Source organism: Lissotriton vulgaris, chromosome 6, assembly GCF_964263255.1.
Source record: "Lissotriton vulgaris chromosome 6, aLisVul1.2, whole genome shotgun sequence".
In the NCBI taxonomy this organism is placed as follows: Eukaryota; Metazoa; Chordata; class Amphibia; order Caudata; family Salamandridae; genus Lissotriton; species Lissotriton vulgaris.
In genome coordinates, this window is record NC_141694.1 from 155,793,008 (window position 1) to 155,815,800 (window position 22,793).

At 48.5% G+C, this 22,793-nt stretch overlaps 1 protein-coding gene across 1 annotated transcript in view; it reads right to left on the reverse strand.

The window, feature by feature from the left end:
• Positions 1-22,793, reverse strand: part of LOC147706943 (uncharacterized) — a 355,595-nt gene that overhangs the window by 203,263 nt on the left and 129,539 nt on the right. The window contains exon 6 of the mRNA XM_086925597.1: positions 11,138-11,215. Coding sequence (XP_086781723.1) covers positions 11,138-11,215 — 78 coding nt within the window. The remainder of the gene's footprint in view (positions 1-11,137; positions 11,216-22,793) is intronic.

Sequence of the window (22,793 nt, forward strand, 5' to 3'; positions counted from 1 at the left end):
GGCGGGTGCGAGGTCCCGCCGGGGGAGTGATTCTGGGTCTTCTGACCCGTCTGCCTCTTTGGATACCTCTTTGGTCGAAGTGGTTGGGGAAGGTGATTTTCCTTCGGTAACGGGGGAGGTTTCTAATGTTGGTTTTCGTGAAAGGGCGGCCTCTGCTCCTGTTTTGCGAGGCCGTCGTGCTTCCAGGCAGCGTGGCTGCACACGGCGTTCGGCTTCGGCCTCCGCGGGGGCGGGCTCTGACGTCACCGGGGAGGGGGGAGTGGAGGCCATTTTGAATGTGGTTACTGTGGCGCAGCAGCCGTTACGGAGTGGTCAGGTTCAGGAGGTTCAAGAGGTGGTCGCTCCTCAGAGCGTTATTCGTCAGCACGTGGTTCAGGTTCCTGTAGCGGTTGACGGTGGTTCTGTAAGCGGATCCATGGTTCGGCCTTTAGTGTCAGGGCCTGGGGTGGTCATGTCGGAGAGTTCTGGTGTGCTTGTGCTGTCGTCGGTGAGGGATCTGAGTAGTCCTTTATTGTTTTCCCCATCGGTGTCTACCAGGGGAGAGGCGGTGTCTGTCTGTAGTGGTTCGTTAGGGGAGGGGGAATGGACACAGATGGGTTTGGTAGAAGGAGCTGGTCGGTCTGAGGGGCCTTCCCTTGGGGGGGAACTGTATGGTACTGGTATCCCTGCGGGGAGTTTTCGCCCGTCGGAGGTTGTAGACAGTGGTGTTAGTTTGGTTCAGCAGGGTCTTGCTGAGGGGGGTTCTTTCTATGGGTTATCCGGGGATTTTCAGTTTCCTGGTTTGGGAGTGGTTTCGGGGGCTGCATCTCGGGGCTCCCTTGGGGGTGTGAGGGTTCAGGATTTTTCTGCTCAGGGGCCGGCGTCGCAGATTATTCAAGCTATGTTGGATGTGAGTTCGGATGAAGAGGTCTGCCCACCGTCTCCTCGGCTATGTGATGCTTTAAAAAGGAAAGGAGCAGGTGGTTCTGGGATTGTGGACGCAACTGGTAGGGGTTGTGGGGTTCGAGTTGGTGGTTTGTCTTCTGCTCCTAGAGTTGGTTTTAGTAAGGGACCCGGCACACCAGTCCGGCCTTTTTCATAACAGGTGGGAGTTCGAACTGAAGCAGCAGACTTGGCAGGGCGGCAAGCAGCCCAAGTACGCCGAGGAGAAGTGCGGGTGGAGCCTGGCGCGGCACGTCCCATACCATCGAGGGATCCCGCCGCGGCCGTCTCAAGCAGGTTCAGTACGACCTCGATGGCCCCAACGAGGGATTTCGACATGGGCGGTGCCTGCAGGTCTAGCGCGACCTTCCCAGCCTCGTCGGTGGAACCCAGCGTTTTCCATGGGAGCGGGTCACGCACGACCTCTCTTGTGCCACGTGTTGGTCGTAAGGATGCTTTATCTTTTACAGCGAATCAACAGGTTGTAAGTGGTACTGGCGGAGGAGTGTATAGACGGGTTCAGTCGGCCTCCCCGCCAAGGTCAAACGTGAGGGCTGGTAAGGCCCATGGTCGGTCTAAAACGGTGGAGTCAGGACAGACCTCGTTGATTGTCAATGCCCCTTCTCAGTTAGATGAATCGTTGATTTTAGACTATGATGAGGACAGCCCTGAAGAGGGCGAAGTTCAGGAAGTGGTGTCTGGGGGGGGACATGCTAACGTTTCTCACAGTATGTTACAGGCACAGGTGGTACGGAGTCGTGCGGAATCGTCAAGGCCACGAGTGCTCGGCCCCTCGGTGAGGGCTCCTCGGAGGGCGGACGACAGTGCACAGACAGAGTGGAGGACGGAAGCCGGTCAGCCGCCTCTATTACGCCCAGGTGAGACTGTGGTTCATTCTGTGCGGCCAAATATGGTTTCTATTGGTGTTGGTGTGGACTTAATATCTAGTGAGAAAGATGGTAAACTATACAAAGGTCGTGTTGTCAGAGGCCAAGGTGTGGGTACAAACGTGGATGAAGTTGGTACAAGTGATAAAGTGGATAGTGGCACGTCCACTGTTGGTTTGGGCACTACTAAAACTGTACTACACAGCAAGGAATTAAAAATTAAAAAGTTGCCGTATATGGGTGTTACAAAGCCTTTGGGGGCTCATTTAATGCTCAGTACGAAGGAACGGATATGGAACGGTGAGTATGTGGAGCTGTTAAAATTGTTGCACAGAGAGGTTCGTGCTAAAGAGGGTTCCAAGGAGGAGGAGTTCGAATTGGCTAAGCGCCCTAAGGTACCTCTTACTATTGAAAATTGGACGGCGGCCTTTTTGATTTATGCCAGCGTCTACTGTGAAAAGTTCCCTGAGCGCTGAGTTTCATTATTCAAGTACATGGATGTTATACGTAAAGCTCAACTTACCAGGAATGATTATGCTTGGGCTCAATATGATGAGGAATTTAGGGCGCGTATGGCATGGGATCCCGAGGCAAAATGGGGTGAGTTGGACACTGACCTGTGGCAGCACACCATGGGTTCATCCGCCACTGGTAGAACGGTGTTTACAGCCAGTGGTCTTCCTTTGGTCTATCGTCCCTTTCAGTCCCGTCCCACCCGGGGAGGGGTGGGAGCCAACTCGAACACCCAGTCGCCTACAGGCACATGTTGGGACTTTAACAGAGGGACATGTAACAGAGAGTTCTGTAAGTTCCGTCACGAATGTTCACAATGTGGTAGAAGGAACCATCCGTTATCCCGTTGCTGGGGTCCTAGGTCTTCCGGGGGTCCCCAGGTTTCTCAACAGAGTTCAGGAACTTTCGTGCCACCACAACAACCTCCAGATCCCAGGGGAGGGAAGTCTTCATCCGGTGCTGGGCCCAAAGGCTCATACACCGGTTAATGTTGATCATTTGGCTGCCGCTTTGCGGGATTACAAGCCTGCTGAGCTGCGGTCGGTTTTGTTATCGGGTTTCCAGTTTGGGTTTCGGTTGGGATACGAAGGACCGCGTATGAGACGTTGGTCTAAGAATTTGAAGTCAGCAGGCGAACACCCTGCTATTGTACAGTCAAAACTGGATAAAGAAGTGAGTGAGGGTAGGATGGCGGGCCCTTTTGATGACTGGCCTTTGGCGAATCTGATTGTATCCCCTATTGGTGTGGTCCCTAAGAAGGAGCCTGGTCAGGTCCGGCTCATTCAGCATCTGTCATGGCCTGAAGGTGAGTCTGTAAATGATTTCATTGACAACGAAGCTGCATCGGTGTCTTATTCTTCTGTTGATGTAGCTATGCAATTGGTTGTCACGGCGGGCCCTGATGCTCTGATGGCAAAATGCGATATCAAATCCGCATTTCGACTGCTTCCAGTCCATCCTGAAGATTGGTGTCTTCTGGGCATCCATTTACTAGGAAAATGGTACGTGGACAAAGCTCTGCCAATGGGTTGTTCTATGTCCTGTGCGTTGTTTGGAACTTTTAGTACGTTTCTGCAATGGTGGTTTACTAAACAGAGTGGACATGAACTGGTCACACATTATTTGGACGATTTCTTCTTTGTGGGTACTGCAAATTCGCTGATCTGCCAAGCTGCTCTCACATCGTTTCAATCCTTGATGAGTCATTTAGGTGTACTATTGGCTCCTGAAAAGACCATGGGTCCTTGCGCGACCATGTCTTTTTTGGGGATCGAACTTGACTCGCATTTGATGCAAGCTCGTCTTCCATGGGACAAAAAACAGAAAATGCTTGATCTGGTTGGATTTATGTTGAGAAAAGAGAAAGTGTTTGTGAGAGAGATACAAGTTTTGCTGGGACACCTTAACTTTGCCTGCAGGGTGGTCAGGGCAGGTAGGACTTTTTGTAGGAGGTTAGGCAGAGCTTTGTCTGGTCATTCCCTTCCACATCATCGGGTGAGGCTGTCTGCGGGGGTCAAGGAGGACTTACGTATGTGGGTCTTCTTTTTACATTCCTTCAACGGTGTGCCTTTATGTCTGGAGGTGGATTGGTGCTGGGATGTACAGATATTCTCGGATGCTGCAGGCAGTGAAGGTTTTGGTCTTTACTGGCAGGGAAGGTGGTGTGCCCAACAGTGGCCGGAACAATGGAAGACTGGTGGCAGAAGTATTGCCTTTCTGGAACTCTTCCCTGTCGTTGTGGCCGTTACTTTGTGGGGTACGGATTTGGCCCACAAAAAGGTTCTTTTCCGCATCAACAATATGGCTGTGGTGCAAGTAATTAACAAACAGTCGGCCAGGGATCCCCAGGTTTTGAAGCTCCTTAGAGTGTTTGTGTTGGGATGTCTGAAATATGATATCTGTTTTCGGGCCCTGCATGTTCCTTGCGTGGACAATGACATTGCGGATGCTTTGTCTCGTTCACAGTGGGAGAGATTCCGTGGGCTTGTTTTGGAGGCAGACGAGGAGCCGACTCCCATGCCGGACCACCAGTGGACGGTAGGCAACACCGGGTCTTTCAATTGGTTTTAGGTTCTTTGGCTCCCTCCACGAGAACAGCGTACGAGTTGGCCTGGGCGGAATTTTTGGAGTCGGGGGCGTGTTGGAGGGAGCTGGATTGGCAACGATCTGAAGATGTGGTTCAGTTTATTTTATGTATGATGGGCAGGAATTTATCTAGAATTACTATTTCTGGCAAGCTAGCTGGTATTTCTTTTGTGGGTAAGCTTTTGTGGGGATACTCTCCGTCGGCTGGGGAGTTGGGTAGGAGGATGTTGGAAGGGTGGTCTAGGGAGAGGGGTTCTGTGCGTTCTTTGCGATCTCCTTTGTCGTGGCAAAAGCTGTTTCAAGTGATTTCTGTGCTTCCGGTTGTTTGTTCTGATAGAGTGGAAGCTTGTTTGTTCTCTACTTTGATGGTGTGGATGTTCTTTGGCACTTTTCGTGTGTCTGAATTGCTGGGCACCAAGTCCTCTCCTGGCCTTCTGTGGGGAGATGTTCAGCTGTCGATCAGGGGAGTCCATGTTTGGCTCTCTCATTCAAAAACTGATCAGAGAAGTGTGGGTAAAGGGGTTTGGTTAGACGCGGTATCCCCACCGGAAACATGCCCTCTTCGTTGGGCTCACTGCTGGAAGAAAATGTCGGGTGGGGTAGTGGACCTCCAGGTTTTTCGACACCTCAATGGCTCATGTGTTTCTACTTATCAATTGCGCATGGTACTGCGAAAAGCGCTGCGACATCTTGGCTTAGATGGGTCGTTATACGGTACTCATTCATTTAGAATTGGGGCGGCCACGGAGGCCTTTCACAGGGGTTGGTCGAGGGAAGAGATCATGGGCCTGGGGCGCTGGACTTCTAATTGCTTTCAGCGCTATGTTAGGAACGAATCTGCTGGTGCGCAGGCGTCTTATCCTGTTTACCCTGTCTGATTCTGTTTTCTTTTTCAGGTTCTGTGGCTGGTCCTCGGGCTGCTTTCCTCACAGTATGGATCGTGGGCCATTCCTTCGTTAAAAGAGCTCAAGTGCAAGCTCGTCAAAGTTATTTTGGTTCATCCTTGGGTTTTAATGATCGTTTATTCAATGTGGTTTGGAAAGGAAAAGGGGGCATGTTATGGAAGGAACTGATCCCTGCACTTAATTCTTGGTTAGTAAGGGGGGTTTGCCCGGATGTGTTGGTGATTCACTTAGGAGAGAATGATTTGGGTTCTGTAAAAGGGGTTGTTCTGCTTCGGGCGATCAAAAAAGACTTGGCTTTATTGCACAAACAGTGGTCGGGGTGCCACGTGTTGTGGACAGAATTGGTGCCGCGGAGGGTTTGGAGGAATGCGGTGAAGCCGAAGGCGGTGGACAAATCTCGGAGGAAGGTGAATTTGGAGGTTTCCAGGTTCTGCAGGGACCTGGGTTTCGGTCGTATAGTTCATGGTGACATCAAATCCGATGCGGTGGAATTTTTCAGGGGTGACGGAGTACATTTGTCCCAAATGGGTATGGATTTATATCTGCTGGAGTTGCGGGAGGTTTTGTCTCGCTGTCTGACCGTGCAACAGTTTGTCGGGGAATAATGGGTGTTTTTGTGTCTTTTCAGGTATTGACTTGCTCTCTCTTTTCGGGCGTCCCCCCACCCCCTGTTTTTTGGTTGATGTGGGGGGCAGAAAGGTGGGGCTCTCTCCTAATCAGTCTTTCCCCCCACGGCTTTCTGGATGGCGGTTTGCTATGTTATTGTCAGTTTTGGGTCAGGTTTGGACCCGTTGGTTGTAAAGTAGGACCTTGTTGGGGGATGTTTCATACTGATTGAGGTGGGGTTCGGAGATTATGGGTCGGGGGATATGATCAGTTGGTTTATAATCGGGGATGTGATATTTTGTATTTGATAAGGTGATGTTATAATGTTATTTGGGGTTTGTATGGTTTTATGTGTTTGGGTATGTACGGGTGGGGGCGGGTGTGATGGAGGGTGTGGGGTGGGGGCGGGGTTTGGGGTTTTGAAATAAAAACGAACAAATCATTGGTTGTGGTTTAGATTGTGAGGCGGTTGCCGAGTTTGTGTATTTGTAAATGTGCACCTGTTCCAATAAAGCGGCCTTTTTCACACTTCAATGGTTTTTTGGTCTGCTCACTCTCCCCCACCCCTCTCTCCCAAGGGGGGCTTGGGGGAGGGCAGCCGACCCCTGGGAGGTCTCCTCCCCCGGGCGGTTTGGGAGATCAGGGTGGGGGCTTCCCTTCTAGCAGATTCCATTTGGGCTCCTTTTGGGCTGGTTTTTAGTTGTATTGTGCGCTGCCTATAAATGGGCGTGTCCCCGTTTTACGGGCACCATTTTGGGCTTTGGTGACCTGGTGGCCGGTTTGATCTTAGATATTTTTGTCCCTCCCTCCCTCCCTAGTTTGGGGCTTTTTCTGATTTTATTCATTATTTGTTTGGCTGCTGTTTGGGACATGTGGGCATGGGTTTTTGGCTTTGTTCTTTTGTCGCTTGGGACAGGTGCGTGGCAGTTTGCTATGTTATTGTCAGTTTTGGGCCAGGTTTGGACCCGTTGGTTGTAAAGTAGGACCTTGTTGGGGGATGTTTCATACTGATTGAGGTGGGGTTCGGAGATTATGGGTCGGGGGATATGATCAGTTGGTTTATAATCGGGGATGTGATATTTTGTATTTGATAAGGTGATGTTATAATGTTATTTGGGGTTTGTATGGTTTTATGTGTTTGGGTATGTACGGGTGGGGGCGGGTGTGATGGAGGGTGTGGGGTGGGGGCGGGGTTTGGGGTTTTGAAATAAAAACGAACAAATCATTGGTTGTGGTTTAGATTGTGAGGCGGTTGCCGAGTTTGTGTATTTGTAAATGTGCACCTGTTCCAATAAAGCGGCCTTTTTCACACTTCAATGGTTTTTTGGTCTGCTCACTCTCCCCCACCCCTCTCTCCCAAACGAGTGAGGATGCAGCTCGCTCGGGCAGTCATAGAAGCCCAACAACTAAATACTTGCCCAGGTTAAAAAATAGAAATACATTTAGACAAGATGGTAAAATGTAGCAAAGGCCTTCAAAACAGGCCCAGCCACAGGCTTCTGGGTTTGGAAGGGATGTGAAGAAGAAGAATGGGTAGGCCAGAAAGATTCATTTGGAAATGGGGAAAAATCAACCAAGGGTATTGAGATCTGCAGTCATAGAATAACAATTTTAACATTATACGAAGGGAAAGTTACACTTATTTGGTAATGTTGGGCCTAAGGGATAGCATCAGTTGCCATGGTGTATTGTAAGTGAGGGTATTGCACACAGGGCATAGATGAAGACCTTGCCTCAACCTTAGTGTCCACTTGGAACAGCTGCAAACTGTACTCAGTGGTTGCTGGGAGCAGGGCACTTGTCTTAGGGCATGGGCATGGACACAGGCAGAGGTCATGCACAGTCTGTATCCAGTGCTCATGAGACATGGAAATGCCTAGTGAGTAGCACAGATACAAGCATTTTGGCTACAGGGCATGTCTGAAATGCATGAAGCTTGTATCCATGGGTGGTATTATATTACGGCTGACCTTTCAGGTTTTGCAAATAATAAGGTTTTTGTGGCAATGGTTTCAACAACTATATTTTGTAGGAAATATATTATATTACATGAAAAGCTGCCATCCTTGTATAAAAACATGCCTCTAATTTTCGTATTACATCCCAAGTGTGATGTGTCAAGTCGCACTGTAATAAGGAAATTACATAGCTGCTTTATTTATAATCAATAATTATAGCTGAATAGTGACATCATAATGTCAGATGCCAGAGTCAGCAGCCAAGGTCAAAGGGAGGCCACAGACCATTAATACAATTGCAGTTTGAAGATAGAACTGAATTCCTTTTTCTGGTCATTTTCCTAAAATAAACAGGGAGTCACAGAAAGGAGATATCTATTTCACTTTAATTTTTGTACAAAATAGGTTTATTGAGAAAAACCTCTCTCTATATCTTTCAACACATTCTGAGCCAGAGCATCTTTTAATCTGATCTACTTTTAACTGTAACAAATTATTAACTGCGCTCTGGCGTCTTTTATTTCACAATACAGATTCGCTTTCATTCTACATGTCTGCAAACATAGTATCCCTTGTAGGTGATAGATAGAAACACCAACGAAGTAAGCGGCTCGTGGAATGGTTGATGGATGACCATGCATTGTAAGGAATTAAATACTGTCTGTCATACATTAAGAGAATACCTCGAAATTGTATGACTGTTTAAAGAAATTCCTCAGTGACTGGCAATACCCTTGTGACTTACGATAGAGAGTACTCTATCTTGTATATACATTTTCATATTTGCTTTAACTTGTTGGCATGAGAACAAACGTTTAATAAAATGAAACTGTTGTCAGGAGAACCCTATGTTGACAATATATGTCAGACATAAACTCTGCCAGTTTAGTTTTTTACTATCCTCTCATATTACCTGCAGCTTGAAATCCATTCTGGCTGCAAGGAAGGAATTGTGGGCCCGATTCACAGTACTAATCTGAGACAAAATCCTAAACTTACTACTTTTGGTATTCACAGAAGGCACTTACTACTTTTGGTATTCACAGAATGCAGTTACTACTTTTTGTTAAACTTACAACTTTTGGTTAAACGTACTACTTTTGGTACTCACAGAAGGCATTTAGTAGTAGTAAGGTTAGTTTATTACTACTAAATGCCTTCTGTGAATACCAAAAGTAGTACGTTTAACGCCTTCGCTGTGGCGGGAATTCCGCCGCAGCGCTAAGGGGGCGGGGGGCCGAGCGGCGCTCGCATGCTCGTGACGGAGCGGCTCCGTCACGAGCCGCGGTTGAGCTGTGCTCATGACGGAGCGGTTCCGTCATGGCCCCGCCCGCTCAATGGAACGTCCAGCGCAGGCGCGGTATTCGCGCTGCGCAGGCGCGCCGAGCGGGCCATGGCGGAACCGCTCCGTCATGAGCACAGCTCAACCGAGGCTCATGACGAAGCAGCTCCGTCATGAGCATTGAAGGGGTTAACCAAAAGTAGTAAGTTTAATCAAAAGTAGTAAGTGTAACCAAAAGTAGTAAGTGCATTCTGTGAATACCAAAATAAGTTTAAGAGTTTGTCTAAGATCAGTTCTGTGAATCGGGCCCATCGTTTTTCCCTGTCACTAAGGGCCACCATCTTGAATGTTACCAGGGGATACAATAGTCGCCTTATGACTAGCAGTATGAATTCACTTCTCTGCTGTTGAAAATTAGAATCCAGGCAATTCCAGCATAAAGGTAGGCAAAGTGTGTGGCTCATCAGAACCCATTAAATATAGCAGAATCATGGGCCAATTTGGTAATGGGAATATTCCAATTGCTGTGCATTGCTCCTTTTTTGCTGCTTTTTTTTAAAAAAAAAAACCTTTGCGCTTTGACCTGTTTAGAAAGTTTTGAAGTTTTGAAAAAACTATGACTTGCTTATTTTCACAATTTTGTATACCTCTTCACACACTCGTAATGCACAGTTGATTGGTTTATCCTTCTTGTTTTAATGTTTCTTTGACCTCTTTCATTTCCTTCATTACTTTGGCTGAAGCACAGTTCTTAGTACAGAAAAGTAGTAGCAATTCTGACTTTCCCCTTAAACCTGTGGAATATAAGGCCTCAGGCCCATGTTGGATGACCAATAACCTTTTGAAGGTCAATGCAGATAAAACGATTCTACTGAATCAACTTTAGACCTGGACCTGCATTTGATTGGCCTCTCCTCCTTGGTTTTACCTCATGTTTCCAGTACACCAGAGGAAAAAATACTCTGTCCAGTTGAGTGAAGGGGAAAGCGATAAAACTTCTAGGGGCAGATTTACAAGCCCCTTGCGTTATTTTTGCGCCACTGTTGCATAACTTTTTGTGACGCAGCAGCAGTGTAAAAATACGGTCCATTTACAACGTGGCGCATCTAGGAAGAAGCGTCACGTTGTAAAGCCTTGCATCACATTATACCAGTGCCAGGTATAATGTATGCAGGGTGGGCGTTCCTAAGCAAAAAAGCCTTGTAGAAGTAAAGCAGTGAAATCTACAAGATTTCCCTGCACCACTTCTAGGACGCCACAGCGTCAAAACCTTGCGCCTGCTTGAAGCAGGCATAAGGAGTAATGCGGCACAATGAGGACAGGCCTCCCCCTGCATTGCTGGAGTTGTGTTGTGCTTGCAACACGCCTCCAGCAATGCGTGACTTTTGCGTCAACAGATGCGTCAGAATTTCTGACGCATCTGTCAATCCTTGCTCCATGGTGCGCCGTATTGTAAATACTGCGCATCCATGGTGGCGCAAGGGTTTCTCAGGGCGGCGCATAGAAAGTGACGCATCTTCTCAGATGCGTCACTTTCTTGTAAATCTGCCCCCTAGAGTTCAAGGTGCCGCACATTAGAGAGAAGCTGAATGGAATTGCCATTACTTTGAAGTTTAACAACCTTAGAAGCCACATATTTGCACAAACAATTCAGTTTTGGAGATCTTTCAAATATTAACGATTTAGAGTTTAGAGATGGTTCTTTTTGCAAATAGTCGGGCAGTCATATTTCCTATGGTGGTGCCACTGCTGGCTTGAGTGGAGAAACCCCTGCAGTAAAGGCAGTGGGACTGTCCCTGTAGGTGCATCAAATCATCCGCCTTATATAGAGCAGACGGCCTGGTGTACAAGGCAAGCCAAGTACCTTTGTATGTTGCTATACTCTATACAAATTGTCATTGCATATTTCGTTTAACTGGTGCCTTGCTTGGATTCTAGACACATACAACAGCTGGATTTTGATTTAAAGTGTATGCTTACGTATTAAAATCCCCACACTTAGATTTATTTCCTCGTCATCCTCGTCTTGCTCTTCTAGCTTCGGTTTTGAGTTGTGACCTGAAGCGCAGATGATAGTAGCCATTGGAGAACAAAAAAGAGAGGATTAAGAGTGAGTGTATCTGCACCAAGGAGCATTAAACTCTAGACAGACCCTACACACACATTTTCATCGCTTCACTGGCAATAGTGTTGTCAGAGTAGGGCCAGAAGGAGCCCATGCCTCAGCTCTCCTTGTCCTAGTCTTCCCTTAGGTGTTGAATATGAAAGAGGTAACATGGGGAAAAATACACTGAACCTTTCCGCACACATGTATTTGTCAATCAACATTTCATTACAAATCAGTGTTTGAGGCTACAGGATTGCTTAAAAGGTTAACGTCTGACTTTCTATGTTTGTGTGCATATATTTCTTGTTCTATAAACAAAGTGATGAAGATATAAACAAACCTTAATATAAAATCAGTTTTAACTATTTCAAGCATGTAAATTGTTCTCTGCAGTTAATGGACAAAACTAGGGCATATTTTACGACTACATTCTCCATTGACAATAGTGCTACTTACTTTGGCACTTAGGACAGGATCACGGGTTTTAGTCCATGGGTAAGTTGTCTTACATATGGCTGTTCAATAGTAATTCACACCTAGAGCAGACTCAACTGCTTACATTGGTAGTTCAAACAATTGATATAAATATTACACACTGCACACAAATCACTGCATTATTTAGCATGTTTGATAGACAAATCACAATGGAGATGTGTTCTATGAAAACTCTAGTAAGTGCCCATGCTGGTCAGCATACATTTTCACTGGTTAGGGACCTAAATGTCATGGCCCATACATTATATACATATTACTGAATGCCATTTGTTAGACAATTAATGCCAAGGACAGAATGGACTACTTAGCTTTTCTTATCCGCTGTGGATAAGAGCAGCTACATCACATGCATGCCTTGGTAGCAGCCTGACATCCCTGCTAAATGTTTTTCTGATTAGACTGACACCCTCAGATATCAAATCAATCTCCAGATCTAAAATCTCTAAGGGGGAGGGTGCAGGAGCAAGGGTCAAAATGTTTCTACTGGGAGAGTCTCCAGGCTGTTAGTGCATCAATAGTGAAGACATACTTTGGCAAATCCTGCCTGGAGCAGAGAAAGAGAACAGACGATTGAGCACACAACTGGAAGAGATCCTTTCTCTGCAGGGTGTTTGTAGGTGGTGTGCAGACAGAGAGACAGTGTGTGTGCATGCACGTGTGAAGGTGAATGGTGCTTCTTCCACCCTCCTGATATACTGTGGGTGCTCTCTGAATGCCCAACCCATCCCAGTACACTGTACACTGTATGTGTTGTGACACAGTTAAGGAACAATCGTTTATATAAAAAAAACTTACAAACATTCGACAAAATCCAGAGGGAGACCTGCCAAACACAATAAACAATTTGCACTGCTTGCATCAAACATAGTCACACAGATCCCACACATAGGCAAACACAAGTCAATATACTTTCAAGGCAATTAAAAATACTGGGCATTTTCTACCAGCGAAACAGCTATAACTTGACCTGTCTATGATATGACGACTGTGTGACATATATGATGTTCCCATGTGTGTGCTGGCATCATTTCCCCTTCATAAAGCCATGTCAAACTTATTCAGGATGGCCTTGTTACTGCCTGGGTAGTTCACAAAGGGGGGTCCACAACTACAGGTTTGGCAGCTCCTTTCACTCCACTCCTTCAATGTCTGCACATCCACTGGCTCAGGTGGCATTTCTGTAGACTTCAGCACCTTCATAGATGCTGGTCCCATTAACTACGCCCCACCCTCACACAGTCGGGCCTGCTTTCACAGCAGGATGGTGGATCCTCCATTCCAGTTCAGCAGCTGCATTTCTCTACAAGTAGTGAATAGTGCCTGCTGCAGTCCTTCCTTTTGCCATTAGAAGTTGCAGACGTCATCTTGGTAGTGAGGAAACCTGCCACGAAACTCATTTATGTAGAACACTGGAATAGGTTTGTTGACTAGTGTAAGTGAGAAGGCCTGAAACCTTTCCAGTCCTGCCTTTTCAATGTCTCACCAAAGTAAATCCTCAATGTCAGCGCATTTATTGGGGAGGTTCAACCCTTTAGCATTTAGAATCAGGGCCTAGTATTTTACGACTGAGTCCCGCTTTCATTCATGTCGCCTACCTAATACTCTCCATGTATCATCCATTCCAATCATCTACAATCTGCTACCCTCACCCCTACCAATAACAAGAACAAACATAATTTAACAGATACAAAAATAGGTAACCCTCACCCAGGTGGAGAGACTTGTGTGCCCCCTTTGGGGACAATGCTATGATGTAGTGGAAATTGCATTTCATTTGTAGGGGTGCATTATAATCACACACGTAGAGTTACCCGCATTTAATCCTTTGTCGTTTTAACATGAAGTGTTAGGATCTTGAAATTTAAGAACACAATGTGATATATTTAGCTCATTTAATAGTAAACATGAAGGGTTGATGCAGAAAGTAAATGTAACTAGCAGAAAACACTAACATGAAGAACTTGTGCAACTGACAATAATGTATTATTAAATGTGTTTATTAATCCTTCGTGTAATTTTTCATGTAGGTAGGAACAATAACTGAATGAGTCTTATTTCCTTTGCCCTTTTGTGCAGCTCATACACTATTTTCTTATGTTAGGTGATTCTTGTGGGCCTGAAATGTATTTCCTTAGAAGCTCTCACTTTAGAATTAACAGTTTGGATTTCGTTCTTTCTCATTTTTTATGTTGGAGGTGGAAAAAGCACCCTTGTTAACTAGAGTAGTGTCTTTGATTTATTGGTCAGGCAAGCAGAGAAGGGGATACATCACAAGCTAAAGTCGATAAGGTGAACTGTTGTATTTCCAAAAAGGAGAAGGCCTGAGAATCAAGGTCAACATGTTAAATTCAGGAACATCGCTGTCCCGTGGAAAAGTAAGTATGAGAGCGCGGTCGGAGCAGATGGCGTGACACGCAAGTACTCTTGGGAAGATACATGTACTATTGGAACGTTGCAAATCGGGAAAAGAGCCCACTTCTTCTCTGCCTTTAGAGAGAGAGTATCTCAGAACTTTATGCAATTGCTTTATGCAATTAGACCCATCGATGGTGGAGAGACTTCTTAGGAAGACTCCACAAGCTGAAACCTTTATTTTTTCCCCTGAGTATGCTTAAGGAGGGATGTCACTTTAGCGCTAGTTTTGAAATACATTGATGCTTTATATTCATCAACCCTCGATGCAGGGAAATTTTGACTAATGCTTTGCGATCCTCTGTATCCTATTTCTTGAGTAATTGTTTTGTGCATGTTTCACCGATTCAATTTTATTCGCAAATTTGACTTTATGCTGATTCCAATGTATTTCTACTCTATCATTTTGAGGTGTCTCTATGTTCAGTTATTTTTGGCTCTGTAATGAATTAACTAACATTACATAGTTGTCTGTGGTTACCTTGTTTCCAGAGAAATTCCTGATGAATTAATTGGTGTTATTAACCATTTTCTCCCCTCTAAGCTTACATGCTGCTAAAAAGAACCATGGGATTGTGATTCTAGATTAGATCCAGAATTTATGGGTCGGACCCTTTCAGTTGGTAGAAGAGTAGGATGATTTGCACATGAAGTGAGGGGGGAATCCAGAATTAGTCTAGAAATGAGGAAATCTAGAGCCCCAGAGCTCCAAAATAGAGCCCAATGATCGAGAAAGGAGACTGACAAAATTTGATGGTGCAGCAAGATCAGCAGCAAACGTAGGAATGCGTATCAATAGGGGTGTGCTAGATTGTGTTAGTGAATTGATTGTGGTATGTCTGGCAGAGTTGGTGTGAGAGTCGAGTGAATATGGTTTAGGGCCAGAAGTGGTCCAAGGACTGAGATTTGAGTTTCAGGTCCCGAAGTGCCTTAAGATCCCCCGGTATATTAAATGGTGTATAAGATAACAAGGTTATTGTGATTGTTTGACTGAAGAATTGAGGAGCTGTCATGAGACATCATAGACAGTTCCACCTAAGATAGGAAACTTTGTGTGATTGGGACATATGAGAATCGTTTAGTGGACCTTGTGTACAGAGATGAAGTATATTGATTCAGGTGAAAAGCGCAGGCAGAGGGTTGCCATGTGTGAATGTTGGGGGATGACTGAATTATATCTATCCTTTTAGATGGCAGGCAATTACGGAGTTTAAGATGATTGTGTGATTGAATGTGTATGGATAAATTGTGAATGAGGGTGACTTGCAGCGAAGAGTGAAGGTGACACCAGAGTGTTCAGGGGTAGTCATCAGGAAGTCGTGGTTGGGAAAATATTGTTTCATCGTTAAAATTGGATAACCTGTCATTTAATCATGCAATGTTTTAGGGTGTTGCAGGATCTTTTCTGGGGTGATCAGGGAGTTGTTACTCGAGTGGGTGAAGAAGCATCTCCTGAGGATACTCCATCACACTATATGGTAACAAAAGTAGGGCTCCATACTATAATCTGACTTCAAAATTGGCACATCACTAAAAAAGAGTGGGAATTGTCATTTCCATGTTTTGGTTCATTTCAGTTGAGCGCGTTGGACCAGTTGAGAGGAGTGATGTTTGTGCTGTGACTTTACCTAGACTGTAGGAAGGCAGGATCTGACTGCATGGTTACCCCCACTTTTTGCCTGGTGTTTGGCTGGTTTTTGACTAGTCTCAATCAATCAATCAATCAATCAATCAAAGCATTTATATAGTGCACTACTCACCCGGAGGGTCTCAAGGCGCTTGGGGCAGGGGGGGGGGGGGGTCCGCTACTACTCGAACAGCCAGGTCTTGAGCTGCTTCCTGAAGGTGAGGTGGTCTTGGGTCAGGCGGAGGTGGGTTGGGAGGGAGTTCCAGGTCTTGGCGGCCAGGTAGGAGAAGGACCTTCCTCCTGTGGTGGCTCTTTGGATGCGGGGGACGGCGGCGATGGCGTGGTTGGTAGATCGAAGCTGGCGTGTGGGGGTGTAGAAGTTGAGGCGGCTGTTGAGGTATCTTGGGCCTTGGTTGTGTAGGGCTTTGTGTGCGTGGGTGAGGAGACGGACGGTGATTCTCTTGTTGACCGGGAGCCAGTGCAGGTCTCTCAGGTGTCCGGAAATGTGGCTGTGTCGAAGGATGTCGAGGATGAGTCTTGCTGAGGTGTTCTGGATCCGCTGGAGTCTCCTCTGGAGTTTGGCGGTGGTTCCGGCGTAGAGAGAGTTGCCGTAGTCCAGGCGGCTGGTGACGAGGGCCTGGGTGACCGTCTTCCTGGTCACGGTGGGGATCCACCGGAAGATCTTACGTAGCATGCGCAGGATGTTGAAGCACGACGAGGAGACGACGTTGACTTGTCTGGTCATGGAGAGGGAGGAGTCCAGGATGAAGCCCAGGTTGCGTGCGTCATCTGTGGGTTTGGGTGCGCTCCCCAGGGCGGTGAGCCACCTGGAGTGGTCCCAGGCGGAGAGTGAAGAGCCCAGGATGAGGACTTCCATCTTGTCTGAGTTCAGTTTAAGGCGGCTGTTCATCATCCACTCGGCTACGTCTGTCATCCCTTCGTGTAGGTTGGCTCTGGCGGTGGCGGGGTCGTTGGTGAGGGAGAGGATCAGCTGGGTGTCGTCGGCGTAAGAGATGATATTGAGGTTGTGTTGGCATGCGATGGCGCGAGGGGGCTCATGTCGATGTTGAAGAGGGTAGGGCTGAGCGAGGAGCCTTGAGGGACTCCGCAGATGACTTCGGTGGCTTCTGATCTGAACGGGGGGAGGCGGACTCTCTGTGTCCTTCCGGCGAGGAAGGAGATGATCCATTCTAGTGCCTTCTCTTGGATTCCAACATTGCTGAGGCGCTGCACTAGGGTGCGGTGGCAGACAGTGTCGAATGCTGCGGAGAGGTCCAGGAGGATGAGGGCCACAGTATCCCCATTGTCGAGCAGTGCTCGGATGTTATCGGTGGCTGCGATGAGGGCGGTCTCGGTGCTGTGGTTGGCCCGGAAGCCGGACTGCGAGAGGTCGAGGGATCCGTTCGTCTCGAGGAAGGGGGCCAGCTGTTTGTTGATGGTCTTCTCGATGAAACGGGAGGAGCGAGATGGGGCGGTAGTTTTTGAGTTCGGTGGGGTCTGCTGATGGTTTCTTCAGTAGAGCGCTGAGTTCAGCGTGCTTCCAGCTCTCTGGGAAGGTAGCGGTGTCGAAGGAGGTGTTGATGATGTCCCGCAGGTGGGGTGCGATGACGGCGTCGGCTTTGTTGAAGACGTGGTGAGGGCAGGGGTCGGTTGGGGATCCGGAGTGGATGGAGTTCATCGTGCGGATGGTGTCCTCGGTGGTGATCAGGGTCCAGGCGCGGAGGGTGGTGGTGGGGGTCGTTGGTGTGGTCATAGGGTGGGTCGGTTGTGTGCTAAAGCTGTTGTGTATGTCTACGATCTTGTTGTGGAAGTAGGAGGCGAGGGAGTTGCAGAGGTCTTGTGAAGGGGTGATGTCGTTGTTTCCGATGTTGGGATTGGAGAGCTCTTGCTGTTGTGTGCGTTGTTGTCCAGTCGTTCCTTGAATGCGGTTCTCTTGGTGGTATGGATCAGTTGGTGGTGTTTTCGGGTTGCGAGCTTGAGGGTGGTCATGTTGTCTGGTGTGCCAGGCTCGCTCGAGGGCACGGCAGTTCTTCTTGGAGCTCTTGAGTTCGTCGGTGAACAAGGGTGCTTTATTACTGCCGGGTCTGCTGGGTGGGGTCCTCAGTGGGGCGAGGTCGTCTGCGCAGTTGCTGATCCACTTTGTGAGGTTGTTGGCGGCCTGGCTGGGGTTCGCAGAGCTGGTCGGGGGATCTTGGCTCAGGGCTGCGGCGAGCTGGTCGGCTGTGATCTTGTTCCAGTTTCTGCGTGCGACCTGCTGCTGGTGGTGGTGGATCGTGTTCTTTCTGAAGCTGAAGTGGATGCAGCTGTGGTCCGTCCAGTGGAGTCCGGTGGCGTGGCTGAAGGCGATGTGCTTGCTGGATGAGAAGATGGGGTCGAGTGTGTGTCTGGCGTAGTGGGTGGGGGAGGTCACCAGCTGCTTGAGACCGAGGTTGTCGAGGTTGTCCAGCAGGGTGGTGGTGTTGCGGTCGTTGTTGTTCTCCAGGTGAAAGTTGAGGTCCCCGAGGAGGATGTAGTCAGCGGAGGGGAGGGCGTGCGGGCTGATGAAGTCGGCGATGTCTTTGCTGAATTGTGTGCGTGGTCCCGGGGGTCTGTAGATGAGGGTGCCTCTGAGGGTGGTCTTGGGGTCGGTGTGGATCTGGAAGTGCAGGTGTTCGGCAGTTTTGAGGGTGTCGTCGGTGTTGGTCGTGATGCGGATGGTGTTCTTGTGGACGACGGCGATGCCTCCTCCGGTCTGGTTGACTCGGTCCCTCCGGGTGATCTTGTATCCGTCCGGGATGGCGATGGCGATGCCGGGCGCTGAGGAGGCGTTCATCCAGGTTTCCGTGAGGAAGGCGACGTCTGGAGATGTAGTGTCGATCAGGTTCCAGAGTTGAACGGCATGTCTGTGGACGGAGCGAGTGTTGAGCAGGATGCACTCCAGGTGGTTGCTGCTGGTGCTCGGTTTGGTGGGTGCCGGTGCCGTGCAGGTCCGGATGCAGGTGAACTTACAGGAGTGGCAGCTGAAGGGTCCGTGGGTGCGTCTCGGGGTGGCTCGGTAGCAACCAGGGATACATCCGGCGTTGAGGGCGTTGAGTTCGGTGGCGTCGTAGGTCCCGCGGGTAGGCTGGTGTCTTCGGGGGCCAGGGCGTCTGGCGCTGGGCGCGGGCCAGGCGTGGACGGGCACAGACGGGCTTACCTTTGGCACACCTTCGGCGCTCATTCGGTGCTCCCGCTGCGCTCGTCCGCTGCGCTGTCGCTCTGGGGGCGTCATAAGTAAGGAGCCGGGAGGGCGGGTCAGATGGGTGGGGGAGCGGGGCGGCGAATGGGCTGGTGGTGGGCAGGGCCGCAGGGAGTAAGGGTGGGCGTAAAATCCGTTTCGCGGGCGAATTTGCAGATTTTCCGCGATTTCGATATCCGCGAATCTCGCGAAATTGCGGTAAAATCCGCGAATCAGCGGGGACGAATTTGACAGCCAAGCAAGGGTTACAGCAGCAGGTGCAAAAGTTGAACCTAATTTCTTTGTAACCTTTTACAAAAGGGTTACAAACAAATTAACTTCAACTTGGACACCTGCTGCTAATTGCTTCCTGGCGCCTCGTTGCCTACTTGCAACTATTCTCTGACCCTGCTCTGACCCTTGAAGCAGGGTCAGAGAATAGTTACAAGTAGGCAACGAGGCACCTGTCCAAGGAATTAAACCTCATCAGGAAGCACTTACAGATATAAAAAACAGGAAGAAGGGAGAGGATGGCAAATACACCCATTTTGAGTTGTCAGGAGGGGTTAAACTAAAAGAGACCTTTACAGCACAATTTTCTTATGCATGTTGCTAAAAATAAAAAGCTGTATGTTCTGTAGGGGCAACTCAGGAATCTGGCCCTTCAGAGATCCGGCCTCTCTTTCTTTCTCTCGTTCTCTCTCTCCCTTTCTCTTTCCCTCTCTTTCTCTCTCTTTCTATCTATCTATCTATCTATCTATCTATCTATCTATCTATCTATCTATCTATCTATCTATCTATCTATTTCTCTCTCCCTCTCCCATAAACGACTGCATGGGTAACTTCGCTATGCAAGTGGCTCGCGAAGACGCAAAAATCCCCGCGAACACGCAAAAAACCAAAAATTCGCAAATTTGCACAAATTTGCAAATTTTGCGGATCGCGAATTCGCAAATCCGCAAATTCGCGGATCGCGAATTCGCAAAATTTGCCCATGCTTAGCAGGGAGGCAGCGGCGGAAAATCTGTGCAGGCAGGCGGGCGGCTCAGCGGCGGCTGGGTCGCTCGGGGTCAGCTACAGGCAGTCAGGAGCAGGAAATCGGCGTCAGGAGCAGGAGGGGTGACCCGGCCTTGTTACAGGCACAGTGGTCATCTGACTAGGATCCTGCTGGTCAGGACCCGAGTCTATCTGCTTTCTCTCTAAAATGTTATATCAATGTACTTAGGTATACTCCAGATTAGATACTGAGGTACCCCTGTCAGTCCCTTGTATATGGTACACAATGCCCAGGGCATAGGTACCCCTGAGGCCTCCCCTGAGCTGAAGCATGTATTATGCCACCCATGGGAGGTCATGCAACCTGTGTAAGATGGTGCATGCACCACTTACTTTAGATATAGGTTTACTATATCTATAGGTCACTTCACTTACACCCCCTCTACCAGGCCTCAACAATTCGGAAGGCAGGGTGCTGGGCTTTACGTGAGAGGGTGCCCCTGCATGAGCAGAACACCCCTGCAGCCTTTGGAGACCATTCTCCTTGGTTGCCGGTGATGCAGCCAGACATATAGGTAGAGGTAAACTGTTATCTCGAAAACGGCCACAACAAAACCTGTTGGGTTTGGTATCAAACACCTTGGAATCATACCGCCATACTGGTAACAGGTGAGGGAGGTATGATTCCACCCTTCTGAAGTGAGCTTCGTGTGGTCCCTGGTCTTCCAGGTGCCAGCCTTCTCGACCCAGACAGCACAAAATGGTTGCTGCTGACCCGAGACACATTTCTGCCCTCTGCTGCTGAGGCAAGCTCCAACTGGGGAAGGCAACACAATAGGCATCCAGCCACATGGCGGTGACCACCTCCCAGACAGAACGACCTAGGAGCCTAAAGAGTCAGTGCATGCCTATTACAAGAGGCTCTTACAAGCCTACAAGCAGTACAATGGGTTAGACATGCTCGTCTCCAAAGACATGGGACAGTTTGTCTCAAAATTTGTGACAGGATTGAGATCGGAAATCTGCAACACTTGATCTGCTGCCAAAATTAGTCTGTGGACGAAATTCGATAGTATGATATAGCATTAATGAGGTGGATTCCGAGCATAGGAGAATAAAGGAAAATCTAATGCAGGCCCAAATGCGAAATGCTTAGAAGAGAGAGTAGGTACAGGCAACTGGAGGGGCAGTGAGTCATAATTAAGGGAATATCCAAGGATGTGTTCAGGGCACACCAGGTTCAGCCGCACAAGGAAGAAGGAGAGGTGTCTCTATAGAACGGGGATAGATATTGCTAACCGTAAAAAGACACCTGTCTGTCATTTTTGTAGAAAAATCAGGCATTGGAAGTGTGAATGTCGCTTAAATCCAGCAAATCTGTAGCAGGAGGGATGCCAAGATACATTAATGCAGGAGGGAATCAGAACCATGCGTTTGGGAATGGTTGGCTACTGCCAACAATGGATTCCCAATTTCCCTTTGATGGCAAAGCCTTTACAGAAGCTGACCCACAGGGAAGTGAGTGATCTGTTACCTTCGGATAACGATTGCCTACTTGCCTTCTTGGAGCTGATTGAGGCCCTTTGTTCTGCTCCCGTTCATGGAATGCCTGATTACAACAAAGCATTTTGCCTGTTCTGCCAAGAAAGGGATGGTTGTGCTCTTTCTGTACTCACCCAGGTACATGGAGATGCCCTTAGACCAGTGGCCTATTTCTCAGCTACATTAGATCCTTTAGCTTCAGCGTTGCACGCTTGTCTTAAATCCATTGCAGCAATAAGTGTCAGTATTGAACGATGTAAGAGAATTGTGATGGATCATCCACTTACTGTATATGTATCACACTCAGTTGAACTTCAGATTACGAGGATCAAAACACAGCATTTGACCAATAACAGGCTGACAAGGTAGGAATAAGTTCTGCTTGCGGCAGAAAATGTAACCTTAAAGCGCTGTTCTGTGTGTTAAACCCATCTATCTTGCTGCCTGTTCCAAATTCTGATGGGGAAGATTGTGAATACCATGACTGTCTGGATGTTACTTCATTGTCAGATCCTGTTCAAGTCCTTTTTGTTGATGGTTCATGTCTAAGGGACAATGAAGGTAATCTGTGAGCAGCATTTGCTGTCTGTCCCATCTCTGGGGGTGTGGATCCTGCTTGTTTACCAAGAGTACACGCAGCACACGTGGCGATGATTGAGATTCCCAGTTCCAGGTTTACCAGAAGTGTGAGAGGCCGCTGTGAAGCTGCGTGAGGCTGCTGCTGCTGGCCGTGTGAGGCTCGCGGCTCCCGATTCACGGCCCCTCCCGGCAGGCCTGGCTTGCTGACCTTCTCCGTGAAGCTGGCGAGGCGGCTGCTGCTGGCCGTGCGAGGCTCCCGGCTCCTGATTCACGCCCCCACCCCAGCGGTAACCCCCCAGCAGGCCCGGCTTGCTGTTTGCAGGGCGGTGTGAGCTTGAGAGAGAAGCAAGCTGCTGGCTGTGAGGCTCCGGCTTCCAGATTCACGCACCCTCCCCACTGCAGGGACTCGCTGATTGCAGGGTGGGTGAGAGACTGGAAGAGAGAAGTCGCCGGCTCCCGGCTTCAGGTTCCCGGAGGAGAGCGAGAGGTGAACGAGAGGTGCCGAACTGAGCCTGCACAGAGCCCGCAGAGGTAGCGAAGGACACCTGGCTTGGCTCGGGGGCCTGGCTCAGGCAGAGAGCAGCAGACTAGACACAAGACTGGGTGAGTCCCTAAATCCCAGGCCGTGTCCTTGCACTCTCCCTCAAAGCTCTTCCCCTTAAATATAATCGTTTTTTCCAGC